Source organism: Microtus ochrogaster, chromosome 19 (assembly GCF_000317375.1).
Source record: "Microtus ochrogaster isolate Prairie Vole_2 chromosome 19, MicOch1.0, whole genome shotgun sequence".
NCBI lineage: Eukaryota > Metazoa > Chordata > Mammalia > Rodentia > Cricetidae > Microtus > Microtus ochrogaster.
The window spans coordinates 36,869,601-36,884,560 of NC_022021.1; the positions used below are offsets into that span (position 1 = coordinate 36,869,601).

A 14,960-nucleotide genomic window follows, 5' to 3' on the forward strand; every position below is an offset into this window, starting at 1 on the left:
ATTCTCAGTTAAAAGATATAGAGCTCCACAGTGAACAGCACACACAGGTTATGAAGGAAGTTGTGTACAACAATCCTGCTCACTCTGATTTCTACCCAAGCACCCCGAGCTTGATTGAACTATGTTCCAAGGGATATAGCTGGCGGTGACCTAGCACTGGCCCTGATAAGATGAAGGTCCTGCTCACCTGGGAAATACACAGAGTGTAAAAAGTGTGGCTTTGTGGCACCTTAGACTCAAACTCCAAAGGAAAGCTAAGAAGGTCAGCGAATGTATGTCAGGCTCAGAATCCCTGAGAAGGCAATGCGTGAAACTGAGATAAATATGAAGAATGAATGGAAATTCTAGCACACTGACAATCTCTGAAACATAAAAATGTCTGCCAACGAAAGTAGAAAACAATGAGTAAATATAGCCAAGATCGAGGCACGGGGGACTATAAAAGGAATTGCACCATGACAGGGGTGGCGAAATCTACCTCATGCCACCCTTGCTTCAGATGCTGGAAATGCCACCACAGCCACAGGATTTAATGGTCTGTGCTGGATTTTAGTTTTGCTCTATTCTAATACTTCCTTGCTATTCTCTTGTGTGCCCCATCCCACCATTTGTAATCTGGTGCTACATAACTGGATTTTTAATGGTTTTATAGAGGCTTGCTGCTAATATCTGCTCCAAGTCCCAAAATCCTTTACAATTGCACTTTTTAGCAATTCTGCAAGTGTCAAGACTCCTAAGCACTTTTTCACAGTGATTAAAAAGTTGCAATAGCACAATTTCTCATGCTTTAAGTCAGTGTTCTTGCCCAAGAAAACCCTCTCCATTTTCCCAGCAGTGGAGAAAAGCAGCTAGTAGACACAAATATGCTCAAGATAACAAACCCTCACCTGCAGTAAGGACTCTGGCACAGTGATCCTTGACTTCCCAGAAAAGGAGATGACTTTGCCTCGTGGTTCTAGAGAGATAGACATAAAGGTCAGAGAGGAATAGCAGGAAGAAGGCTTGGCAGCTAGAGTAGGAAGAAGAGAAATCACATGTTCATCCAAAACCAAAATTTAGAGAGCCAAATGGAAGCAGGAAAAAAGCTACCCATCCTCTGAGTCTGCCTCTAGTGATGTGTTTCTTCCAGCAGACAGACTACTAAAGAGTCCTTAATCACCAGCTGAAGACCAGATATTTAAAGATGCGGGCCTATGGAGGACATAAATCAGGCAAGCCACTAATCCACATCTAGAATCAAAAGACATATCTTCCTTTTCTTTGGAAGCCACCCAATCAGTAGAATTTGAATATACATTATCAATCCTGAAATGTACCTTGATTTAACTGTTTTTACAATAAACATTTATTGCCTGGACTCATACATGAAAAAGGTATTTTGAAACAAGGTCTATTGCCCTTTGTATTATCTTACAAACTTTATTTCATGGGAACTTATGAGGAGTGTATGAATAGTCAGAAATAGTCTACATTTCAAAGTATCAAGCATTCTTTAATGTTTGTTTGGGAATTTTCTTTAGCCTCTTAACTCTTTGACGTAAACAGGTACAGTATTAGATTTTAATTAAGCTTATCCAAGTTTAAAAGTTAGGGAGTTGGGAGATGACTTTTAATGTGCAGTACAGAAGCAATTGTCCTGTTTTCATTAGTTGTCATGCATCTTGCCATGTCCTTTATCTACTAGAGAATTTACAAGGAACACAGCAGGTTGTGAATTTTTAATAGGCTTTCTTCAAGGAAAGGAAAGGTCAGTATTAACATAAAATTCTTCTTAAAGATTTGTGGCCAAATGTTTCACACCGGAAAGCAGGTGTTCCTGCAGAGTTAAAGCCACAATAATCTATTTTCTTTTACTTCCTTCCTTTTTTCCATCCTCTCTCTCTCTCTTTCTTCTCTTTGTATTTAAAGAAAATTTTATGTCTCACATAATAAAATAGCAAAATACAACCCATACAAAATATTTTTTCTTTGAAGGTTGATGCTATGAGCTTTTGAGCATATGATCAATCGACTTGATCTCTTTTCACCATAAATACCTGACTTTTTCAATTAAATTAAATAAGCCTAAATATTGATCCCTAATACTCAAAAAATGGCATTGAGAAAGCAGTAGTTCTAAAGGAATAAACCCGTGTACAATCTCAGTAAAGAAGCTGATTTGTGAAATAGTGTGTATGTCATCGTGTATCATGTGTAAGATTATAAGAAAGAAACAATACCAGGAAGAATGTGGAGAAGTTATTCACAGAAAGTAAAGTAAACCAATAAAGAAAGCTTCTTAATGCTACCCTCTAGACTCAGTACAACTGGTGTACTACATCATACATAACACATTAACTACATCATGCATAACTACATACATAACATATCTGTCCATCACACAGTTCTCACAGAAGCCTGACCCTCTCTACAAGTACACCACAGATGGAGGGTGAACTCATAGGGTCTCACCTTTTACTAGACAACTAACTACAGCCTAGTGACAGACGAGGAATTCCGCACCCAATACTGAGTCTACTGAGCTCCATAGAATATCCCCAAACCTACACTCAAACAGATAGTCCTGGAAAAAAACCTTTCAGTCATAAATCAAAATGAGTAGACTTGAAAGTGAGACAGGCAGGTTTTCGGTGAAGAGGGCGGGACCAATGTAAGGATGGTTGGGGAGTGAGAGCAGTAGGTATATATTATGTACTCATGTAAAATTGCTCCATGACAAATTATAGTTGATATAAAAAAAACTCTGTCAAAGGAAACAAATAATAAAACTGTTATGAAAACTAATAATAAAGAGACTTGAACATAGAAAGACTTGATAAGAGCAAACTGAAGAATTATGTTGTTTCTTTCCTTCTGAATCTAATGAAACCATTGCCACCAATATAACAATTAGAAAAGACCTTGTAACCAGATAGTTTTATGTATGAAATAGATTAATTACCCACATCTCAGGAGATATAAAAGTTTATCACAGTCAAAATGTTGGTTACATTTCCTGTCTATCAAATTCATATATTATTGAATACTGTTTTATTACCGTACAGTAAGAATAAGACCCTAATCACCCCCACCTTTATCTTTTATTCCACTGTAATAGTCAGTTGTCTTGAATCCTTCCTCACTGTAAGAAAAGACAGAGCTTAAAATAACTGTTTCATCTCTAATGTTAAACCTAATGGTTGAAGAAACACTTATTCTGTCTGTAGCTTCTTAACAAGTTAAGTCCTGCATTTGCTTCTCTTAATTATATTCATGTTGAATAAAGTAGACAATTTTTCATTCTCAGATTCTTAAAACCACAATCTGACTTCCAGCCCTCCTCCTTCACCTTTGCTGCTACCTTGTTCAACTTTCTAATCCAACAGAAACTCCCACAGCATGTGGTCCATGTACAAGAGTTGATTTTCACTCTCTGTAGCCTAAGCGAAGGGCAGAAAGAAAAACAACACAGTCAACTGTTGTTTTTAGTCTAAAGTCTGCTTCAAATAACTCAAATCCTATTCTACAAATGCATACATATATAATCTGGGAAGGTTTTCTTTCGCATGCTTAACTTAGAGCAGTGGAACACTTCTTGCCTTGTATATTTCTATATGCTACATCTCAGGTCTGTACTCTATATTCACCGAATGTTCTGAGACACAAAATTTGTAAAAGAATTTCTTCAGTTCCCAAACCATATTCAGTTTATATCTGATAGCTTAGATAGTACAAGCTTAATAGATCCACTTTCACGCCTGCAATCGCTGTAGAGTTTTCTCTGCATATATGGTTTGCATGTCTCCTTTGGGTCTTCCATGGAACACAGATGGAATTTTTCATTTGCTTTTAAAAGCACCTGATTTTATGGAAATTTTAAACTAGAGCTATTGGATGAATAGCTAATAGAAATAGAAACTGACTACTGTGAACCACAGTGCTGTCTGGTCAAGTGATTGATAATACCAATAGCATTGGCTTGTTGTGTTTCTCAGACTGAGTAAGAAATCTGTAATGCTGAGAGCGACACTGGGAAGATGACCACAGTGTTGCAGTGCATGTAATTGGAGTGTTTCCGAGCAGCTGAGTACATTTTTGGATGCTAATAACCATCAATCTCTTGACTACTTAAGAGTGATTCCTGGACTACACCACACTCATATGCGACTTGTGAGAGTTTCGTGATTAATAACAGATACTTCCTGAGTTTACTCATATTGTTGTTTCCAAATAGCTACATACACAGTAAAATTCTCTTTGTTCTGAAGCTTCTTTTTATCACTAAAGTACCTACATATTTCAGATATGCACATCCATTATGTCACTAATAATGAATCATTTGCCCAAGAATAAGAAGAACAGAGTCATATATAGAGGGAATTGCTAAATCTAATGAGCATAAACATTTTCACAAAGTAAACTACTCTTGTAAATCTATCTGGAACTAGCAGCACAATAGCATGCGTAAATATGTTCATTCTTGCTTAGTTTGACTATTTTATGCTCATTATAACAAAATATGAGCATAAAATTGGAGGTTAGACAGATGACTTAGTTGGTCATGTGGCTGCAATTCTAAGCTTGAAGACCTGAGGTTCAATTGTCAGAATGCACGGATGGCAGCTTGTAATTCTGGGATCCCCAAAACTGGCCCAACTAGCAGCGTATCTGGAGCAGCCAGCTCTAGGTTTAAAAACTGAGGTAGAGATCAGTAGAGAGAGACACAGAATGTTGTCCTGTCTTCCACATGTTCACACTTACTCAAATATCCATAGACATAAGCACTCACAAATCTTTAACATTCACATTCATTAATATAAAATAAGCATACATAATTGTCATTAACAAAAAATACCTCAGTTGAATAATACATTTTTGTGTTCAATGGGAAATAACCAAATTAAAATTCCTAGCTTTGACTGTCTTGTGTTTTGATATAAATGACCTAAAGAGCAAATCCAATTTATTTAAATAAATGTATAATTCACATTCTATATCTGTGTAAATAACTGTTATTGCTATATTTTAATGATCCAGAATAGAGAGTGGCATGGCTCTTTTGATTTATGCTGATATCTTATGTGACTATTAAAAGTCTAACATTTGTGGTTACATACTATTTCCATAAATAGTTTAAATTTTTAAATTTTTAAGTATAGGTGCAATGTATTATGATCATATTCTCCCTAGCTGCTCACGGTAACTCCCTCCAGATTAATCCTCACTTCCCCTTAACTTCTCATTTAACAGTGTGGACTCACGAATGTCTTTCAACTGTATTTCAAAATATTGACTGGGTTGATTTGGGGCAGATTTTGCACAGGCAACCACAGCTGCTATGAATTCATGAGTGCAGAGATTCTGCTATGTCCAGAAAACACTGTTTTCCTCTGGTCTTTGCTAGCTAGCCATTTAAAACCTGGTCCTTCTACTGTGATACATACACCTCATCTTTGGGGAGAAGTTGAGATACAATGTCTCATCTTTGGCTCAGCCTTCATCTTTCACTTATTCTCTGCAGTTTGGTGAGTTATGCTTTTCTCTGTTAACCACCTTCCACAGCTGAAAGTTTTTCAGATGAAGTCTGAGACCTGCACTAACCCATGACTAGAGAAATGTGATTTTGGAGGGCAGTTTAATACTGTGTTCATTTGGAAATTAACAGTTGTTAGTTCCGCCCTGAACCTATGAGCACCCCAACTGTGGGTTTTTCGGTACATTTTTCAAAAGGGCCATGAGTTTCCTTCTGGGGAGCAGGTCTTAAACACAATCATAAAAATGGTTGGGTAGCCTCATAGTTTATGCACTACTGCATCTATGGGTATAATCTTGCCGTACTGGTCATTACTTTAGCTCTCAAGGTTCACAGCTTGCTAAGATTGCTAGCTCTCCTCCTGTTCAGAAGCTTGCACAACAAGTTCTCAATAATGAGAGCTAGCCAGCCGGGAGGAAGCTTTCCAGTCAGTATCATCTTGATTTCTCCATGTCCTACAATCAATGTGTGTGTGGGGGCGGGGTAGATCTTTCCTATCAAGTTCTGATGCAAAACAAAGAGCAACATGCTTATTGTTTCTCGCCTTGGGAGTCTTTAAGACACTTTTGACAGAATTGAAGAGAGGTATCCATATCTATGACTGGGCTTTTAATTTGGAAAACTGGGACTTCTAAAATGGACATAATTCCCTACATAGTGTAACTCCAATTAAACACTTTTATATAAATATTCACATGTATAAAATTTTTTGAAAGAATCAAATTTCGATGTGACTTTTAATACATTCTTAGAGTTAGATATTCTTCCCCAAGCCCTTCTCCAACCTATCCTCACATTCCTTTCCCCTGTTAAAGTTCCTTTCCCATTATTTACTTTACCCTTCATATAAAATTCGTAGGCCATGCTCTAAAGAATAAGAAAGCCATATAAGTAGAAGTATCAGTAAGTAACAAAGTGCATTTTATTGCAATATTAAAATTATAGTCGTGGCATAGTCAGTACCAGTGGTTCTGTGGTACAACTAAAGGCATAGTTATAATCATAATTATTCCAAATTTCTGTCCTTTCTGTGGACAAGCTTCTTCCACAAGCTAAGAATCCAATGACAAGGAGAGATGGAGTAATATTAACTTGGAACACAGTCACATTATCTGGAAGATGCTTAGGATATATTACTCTCCACTACTCAACAGCCTAGAATTTAATTATTAGTCTTAGAGTGACTTCTAGTTTATTCTTTCAAAGTCTGAATTTACTCATCCATGTGTCTATAAGCCTGGCTGATTTCCTTTAGGGATAACTTTGAAAAATAGAATTTTCTCAGTACACATAAGTTCTTGGACCCACAGCTCAGCTGCAACAATGCGCTCCCTAGGATGTTCTGTGCACAAGATCCCAAATACATCTCTTAATATGATAAAACAATTCTCAAAGTTTTGGTGTGATTTTGCTATAGACACAGGAAAGTCAGTCACAATCTTCTCTTGAATTCTTTTGTCCTTTGCAGATTTTAAGAAGATATTTTGGCAAGGTACAAAGTTAGAACATATTTTACATTATCATTTATTTATTGTTTAACTATTGTTTAGCATATATGTATTAATATTTTGTAAATATCTGTGCTCTATTCTAAGATACACAAATATCTGCATGGTAGTGGGCATCTTCTATATGAAACCAAACATTACATTTATTGTTACCACATTTGGAGTCTGTCTCATGTTTGCTTGAAAGAGTTAGAAATCCTAAGATGTTACTAATTACCAAGCAGAAAAAAGCAACCAATAATAAGTTGATAAGAGCTGAATTCCCGGTCAAATATGAGAGAAAAATAACCTAACATTTCCAGAAATAGTTGAAAGGACATTGTTGATACTCTCATGGCTATGTCTTTATCAGGATTTATTTGTTCAAAGAAATGGTTATATACCAAGCAGGGAAGAGAGAACTTAATTTAATGTGGGAGATTTTTTTTCTGTTTAGAATAAAGAATCATAATTCTACATGAAAAACTCTTGGTGGTTCTTGAGTGTGATAGAACTGATAGTTACTCAATTCTGTTTTATAGTATTGAGATTACTGACCCCATTATGTGTGATGGGATTTGAAGGGCCACCTTTGAATTCTTTTACCCATTCCTTAGACATCATCACAGATATGCTCATTTTTATTTCCTCTAGCTTCATTCAGACCAAGATAAAGGAGATGGATCGCTCAAATATATTTTATCTGGAGACGGAGCTGGTACTCTTTTTATTATTGATGAAAAAACAGGTGATATTCATGCCACACGACGAATTGATAGGGAGGAAAAGGCCTTTTATACTCTACGTGCTCAAGCTATTAACAGAAGAACTCTGAGGCCAGTAGAACCAGAGTCTGAATTTGTGATCAAAATCCACGATATCAATGACAATGAGCCAACGTTCCCAGAGGAAATTTATACTGCTAGTGTTCCTGAAATGTCCGTTGTAGGTAAGTGCAGTTACAGTTTTTAAGATGGTATAAAAAGTACGAAAGCAATTGCAAAAAAATCTTGTGATATTGTCTTCAATTAGCTTAGATCACCATTTTTATTCCCTAGTCAAAACACATATATTTTTGAATACAGAAGCAATGAGACAGAAAAAGGTTATTAATGTTATTAATCTTAAATGTCTTGTGAATTTGCAAATCTGCATAGCACACTTAGGTAGACCTCAAAAATCAAGAATATGCCAGTACATTCCAGTAGAGAAAATTAAGATGGCACTTGTCATATGAACTTTCAGCACAAGCTTGTAAGGTCCTGAAGACAAATATTTTGGGATTAGAGTTGTTTCCCACTGTCCACAGGGCCCACATCTGTGCCCCCTACAGATACTGAATATTCAGTCCCTTAAGTGGCATAGTATGTACATGTGCTGATGAATGTCTGCCTGCATATGTTAAACTAGTCATGAAACCTATTATTTATCTCAATGATTGCTATACTGTGTTGTTTACAGGAAGCAACATAGAAAAATTTAGGTACATGCTCAACAGCAATATATTTTAAAAACATTTGAAATCCTGCAACAGAAAAAAGGCAACTAACTATAGGCCAGAAGAGAGTTAGTCAGAATTGTAGACCATAGACTGGTATAACGAGAATAACAGCAGTAAGATACAATTTCACTTATATATTCTTGTCTCAGTTTTATCAAAAGATTTTGTTTAATTTAATACTTTGATTAACTCCTATTTTGTTAAATACTGAAATACCTTTGTATTTTAATATTTATGTATCAAAACTCTGCTGCTATAATCCACATATTTACATAACCCCAGTGAGTACCAGTAATATGATATGGTTTTATTTAGGTATACATATCACAATTTATCCAAAGCTTTTACTTAGATTGCTTACATATTCAAATAAAAGCCAGATTATCTTCTATTTTCTTAAATATTCATATACCTTTGCATTTTAACATTCACATAGTAAAAATCTGCTCTTATATACTCATATTAAAAATATCACACTGAAACCTCACAGTCATACAAAAATTTTATACAGAAGAAAAACATTGGATTGTAAAATATATAAAATAAAATGTAAAAGTACATTTTTAAGAAAATGGAATTATTTTTAATCTTACTAAGTGTAATATATTGAGTAGGACGTTGAAAATACTTGACTTTTATTAAATAGTTAATAATAATATATTCAAACCCCTAGAAATCTTGATAATATTTTTAGAGTGAGATATATTTGGTTTCATAGAAAACCAAATGTCCCGATTCTGTAGGACTTGTTTAGATTAATCAAAGCATTTTTTAAAATAGTAACTATTGCTGTTTTGATAATAGCAACCAAATTCATACATTTCTCAGAACATTTGTTATTGCACTCTATAAACCCCAAAGACTTTGGAGAGTTACCAAGCATATAGTCCTTACAGATATCATGAACCCTACTAGACAGATTTTAGTTGTTCTGGGAACGTGGGATCATCTTGGATTGTTTCTATATTTGGAATTCAATCTATTCATAAAATTGTATTCTAGAGCAGAAGTTGGTTATTTTTAGAGCTAATTAGTGCAGAGGGAGAAAGAATATACTTACTCCTTTGAGATTTAGATGTGCCTTTTATACAAAACAAGTCTATTATATGAAAATTCATGTTAATATTGACCTCAATATTTACAAAGGAACCATGTTTGTTATATTCTGAAATACTGAAAATTATCTATTTGGTGCATAAACATACACCTCTTGGCTAAATAAATATTGTTAAGTTGAACTTAAGGTTCATTTCCAACATTATATACCTTTATCTACATAGATATATCTAGATATCTATATCTATCTTCCAACTGTATAGTTTCTTAAAGTGGTCATTTTTAAAGTCAAAAATCATTCAAGTCTTCAATGAAAACCAGCACTTTTGCTCCTCCTTCTGGTACTGTGCAGAACTAAGCTGAATTTGGATACTTCAGGTACTTCTGTGGTGCAAGTCACAGCTACCGATGCTGACGACCCTTCCTACGGGAACAGCGCCAGAGTCATATACAGCATACTTCAAGGGCAGCCTTATTTCTCTGTGGAGCCAGAAACAGGTCAGAAACAATGTATTGGTGTTTGCTGAAGTTATCATGTCTGTGATCTTTACAAGTATAAATGGGTGAACAAAAATAAAACCTAAGTATTCACACACTCAGGAGAGTAACAGCAGGGCCATGCTGGATTTTTATTTGCTGTGTGTGTGTTCATATATATACTTGATATATGCACATTTATACAGATGTATATGGAGGTCATAGTGGGGCATCAAGTTTACTTTTCAGTAGATATACGTGTTGCTTTTTAACAAGGTCTTCCATTGAACCTGAACCCCAACAGTTTGGCTAAATAACCTGCCCATTAAATCCCAGAAACCATTCTATAGTGCCCTGCAAGAGTTGCGTTGGCAGGCCCTTACTGTCATTATCTGGAGGTTGGGGATTAAAACTGGGCCTTCATGTTTGCATAGGAAGAACTTCCTCCTTTAATGTGTCCTCAGTCTGATTCTTGTGTATTTAAAAACTCAAAGTAAACAATTGATTGAACTAATAGAAATGTAACTTAGACTTTACTTGTAAGCTTAGATCACTATAGTCCACATGAGGTAACCGGGCGATAGAAAACAAAATGAACTCCAAAGATCTGTGTGAATTTAATGTTAGAATGGTTGGTTACATATGTATAAGTTGATGTCATAAGTATGGTGCTTGATTAAATTGGCAGCCTACAAGCATAGTGTGATAACACAGTATTTGTATTTTTTTTTTCAAAGGTATCATCAGGACAGCTTTACCAAACATGAACCGAGAGAACAGGGAACAGTACCAGGTGGTCATACAGGCCAAGGACATGGGTGGCCAGATGGGGGGTTTATCTGGTACCACCACAGTGAACATCACACTAACAGATGTCAATGACAACCCGCCTCGCTTCACTCAGAGTAAGTGCCCTTTAACAGCCATTCTGTAGAACGTAAGATCCAGAGGAAAAAGGTTGACTTAACATACCTATCAGCTAACAAAAAGATGGTGATAGCCTACTACCAAACTGCCAGCTTAAGGTAAAACTAAATACGTTACAAATACCTCTTACAGAACTGGGGACTTTGCATCTCTACTACCTCTCTCTGTCTCTCTGTTCCTCTCACACACATGCACACACATATACACACACATACCCATGGCACACAGTGTGTGGCTATTACCTAATAACTGTTTAATCCAGCAAAATGAATGTGTTCATTTTAAAAGCCAATAATATATAATGAATATTTTTCTCTACTTAGATACTAATAAGGGAGATCCTAACTTGAAGATAAAATTTTAATAAAACATCTAATCATAAAAACTCTATTATAAGTGGCAAGGCAGGCAGAACTTGAATTACATTTTCAGTCACATGTGGGGGTAGTTTTTCCTGGGTCCACATTAGTTAAATGCATTTTATTTAATTCTCCAAATATCCAGGATCAATTAAGAATCCATTAAAAGACATTCTCTTCTGACCATATATCGTATGATTAACACATCTATTTATTCTCTCTTATAAAACTTGGTAGATTATTATGTGTGCAGCATAGACATGATGACAGTTATGCTACTGTGCTCTCAGGACTCTGCAAGATTCCTTCTGTTTCACTAGGTCCCCATGGCAAGATAGAACATAGAGTTGTAATAAATCAAAAAGCGCATTATAGTGTCATCTCTATTACTTTTAATTTAAAAAAATTGCAAATGTAATTTTTATTATTTCTCCCTCTTCCATAACTTTGTTCTTCTCTGCCATATTCAAAAACCCCTAAATTCAAGGCCTCCTCTTCTTTCAGCATCGTTTTCTTATACACAAAGAAGGTAATTAATATATGAATATAACTTGCTGATCCATTCACTGTCACCTGAGTGTATATGTCTTTAGTGCTGATCCCCGTCTCTGTTCTTAATTCTCATTAGTTTCTGGATATCAGCATCAAGGTTGATCACGTTTTACTTTTTGCCTTCCACTGAATCTTTTCATGATAAAAATAAATTATGAATTATAAAATGTTTTTATGGTATTTTTAACTTTATGCAAGATGATTACCTGGAAAGAATTTTAATACTGCACTGTAATTTTACTCTTTATAAGAAGAATTGTAATTCTTTCCATACTGTTATCCTAGATTTTCTTGTCAGCCCTTCATGATTAGGGTTAATTTGTTTTAAACTGCATGTGTAAAGAATTATAAAATCAGATAGAATTATTTGAACTTGCTTGTCTGAATGTATCATGTGTGTGTGTGTATGTGTAAGTTTATATGTTTGTATCATATATATGGATTATTTTTAGGCATTTAACTTACATGCCAATCAGAATGGGGTTTTAGGAATGGATGTTTGATTTTTGGTTTTATCCTTAAGTGTAGGGAGAAAAAAGACATCCATGTCCACACTTTTTTTTTTTTGTTTTGTTTTGTTTTTCGAGACAGGGTCTCTGTGTGGTTTTGGAGCCTGTCCTGAAACTAGCTCTTGTAGACCAGGCTGGTCTCGAACTCACAGAGATCCTCCTGCCTCTGCCTCCCGAGTGCTGGGATTAAAGGCGTGCGCCACCACCGTCCGGCCATGTCCACACTTTTCAAATAATTATATTTCAACCAATGTTATTTGTATTATTGATCAAAGAGGAGGAAAGGTATAGTAATCCTCAATATCTCTTCGAATGTTTTGGTAATATGAAAAGAATTTAATACAATATAAAATTTTAATTTCACATCTCCCATGTATTCTTGAACGTTCATCTTGAATCTGTTATCAAGAGAATGAACATTTAGAGCTGGACATTTCAGCCATTAGGAGCCCTTGTTGCTCCTCCAGCACGTCTGGGCTTGGTTACCAGCACCTACATGGTGGCTCACAACAGCCCATGATTCCAGTCTCAAGAATCTGCTGCCTTCTTCGAGCCTCTGAGAACACCAGGCAAGCATGTGTTACACATACCTACATGCAGACTAAACTTCACACACATAAAATAAAATAAAAAAGTCTCAGAGAATTAACATAGGAATGGAGGGGAATGAACTATGTATAACTAATTCCATAACCAGAAAGGAGCAAAATAACTGCTTCAAAGGTTGGTTTTTTGTTTTGTTTTGTTTTGTTTTTGGAATGGGAATTTGGAGTAGTATTACATTTAAAATTCCCAGGAAATTTTAATGGCTTGTTTTTGAGTGGAACATTCGATAAAGTAATTCATAGATTATAATTGATTGGAAAATCAGACATTTTAAGCCTAAAAATGATCAATGAACCTTTGTTACTATGTGTTTTCCCTCTTAGGCCCTTCATTTAATAAGCATTTATTTGTCTTTATCCACTAAAGATTTATGATTACCACAATTTAGGCTTACTACACAAAATAAAATACAAAAATATGGCAAGAGTAGTTGTCATGATATTAATTAATAGAAGCTGAAAAAAGAATACACAGAATTTTCTAATGAAAAAAAATTACGTGACACCATACTTCCTGGTGTCTTTTACTAAATTATAATTACTCAGTATTACAATCTCAACTCAGTAGTTGATTCAAGATTAAATAATACAGTGAGAGTAGCAACATTGATGTGTTGATCTCAGTATGCAACACCAAATGTATAGCAGAATAGATTTGGAAAACTGTCAATATACCCTGTAACCTACCTCGTAATTTTAAATTTTAAGTGAACGTATAGTTTACTGATTATTTTTATCTTACAAATATTTACAATGTATCAATTAAGGATACTCTTTCACACTAAATAGGATATTATTTGCTAATATAGGACATCTAGAATGTGAAAAACTGATTTTTAGTGTGTAATACCATTTGATTAGATATTTATCATTTAGGAATTGCTGTACTATCTTTGAACATGTCCACATACAACACATCACTAAAGCTGAGATATGTGTAATATATAAATATGTATTTGTGAATATGTAAATACTCACACACATTTTAACTACCATATTATATTCCCCAATGTATAAAACAAGGGGAGCAAAGCAGACACTACATAATAGAAACTGTAATATAAACCAAAAATATTTACCACATTTGAGTTTTTTTTTTGGTTTGGTTTTTGAGAAAATGTTTCGCTGTAGCTTTGGAGTCTGTCCTGGAACTAGCTCTTATAGAACAGGCTGGCCTTGAACTCACAGAGATCTGCTTTCATCTGTCTCCTGAGTGCTGGAGGCGCGGACCACCACCCGACCAAGAATCCTTTGATTTTGAAAATAGATTATTCTCTCATATAATTCATCCCAAACTGTTTCCTTTTCTTCCACTCCTCCTTGCAGCCTCACCCCCCGCCTCCACTGAGAACCTCCCCCATTTCCTTCTCAGAAAATTCAATTTGTCATGTTTAAGGGCTGAAAAATTTATTTTAAGGACATTATTTTCTTTAATATTATCTTTAAAGTATGGAATCAATATAATACGGAGATATGTAAAAGTTTCCCTCTAAATCTTATATGAACCCTGCTCTTCTTACATTTAATCAATTTAGGTTAACTACATTTCCAGTCCATGGCTTCTTAAGGGTTCCTGGCCTGTCAGTGGTTTGCTTCCTGGACAACTCTACAACAGACCCTGCATGAGTCTCAATGGTGTAATTCATTTAGCAGCTTTCTAGTGTGGTGCATTAAACTGAGTTCTACATTTCTCTTTATTATTAGTAACACTGGGTTGTAGCGTATGCTTCACAGAGTGATGATGTAAGACTAAATAATTCAATGTCTAATTCAGTGTCTATGGTCTAGGCAGTATTGATTCATTAGTAGCTGGCATACTCTGTGGTGCACTAATGTTTATTTCTGTAAGTGATGCTCTGCCATCTTTAAACATCGAAGCCAGATCAAACTTAAAACTTCTTTCAAGTTTTATGAAATAAAATATTTAACAAAATTTTTATTATTTAATGTTTAACAAAAATTTTCAAAACCAAAT

The 14,960-nt window shown here is 35.2% G+C and overlaps 1 protein-coding gene across 2 annotated transcripts in view; it reads left to right on the forward strand.

The window, feature by feature from the left end:
- LOC101986955 (cadherin-10) overlaps window positions 1–14,960 on the forward strand; it is a 184,757-nt gene that overhangs the window by 122,490 nt on the left and 47,307 nt on the right. For both annotated transcript variants that reach the window (XM_026783755.1, XM_005356651.2), the window contains exons 3-5: window positions 7,654–7,948; window positions 9,935–10,054; window positions 10,771–10,938. In XM_026783755.1, coding sequence (XP_026639556.1) covers window positions 7,654–7,948; window positions 9,935–10,054; window positions 10,771–10,938 — 583 coding nt within the window. The remainder of the gene's footprint in view (window positions 1–7,653; window positions 7,949–9,934; window positions 10,055–10,770; window positions 10,939–14,960) is intronic.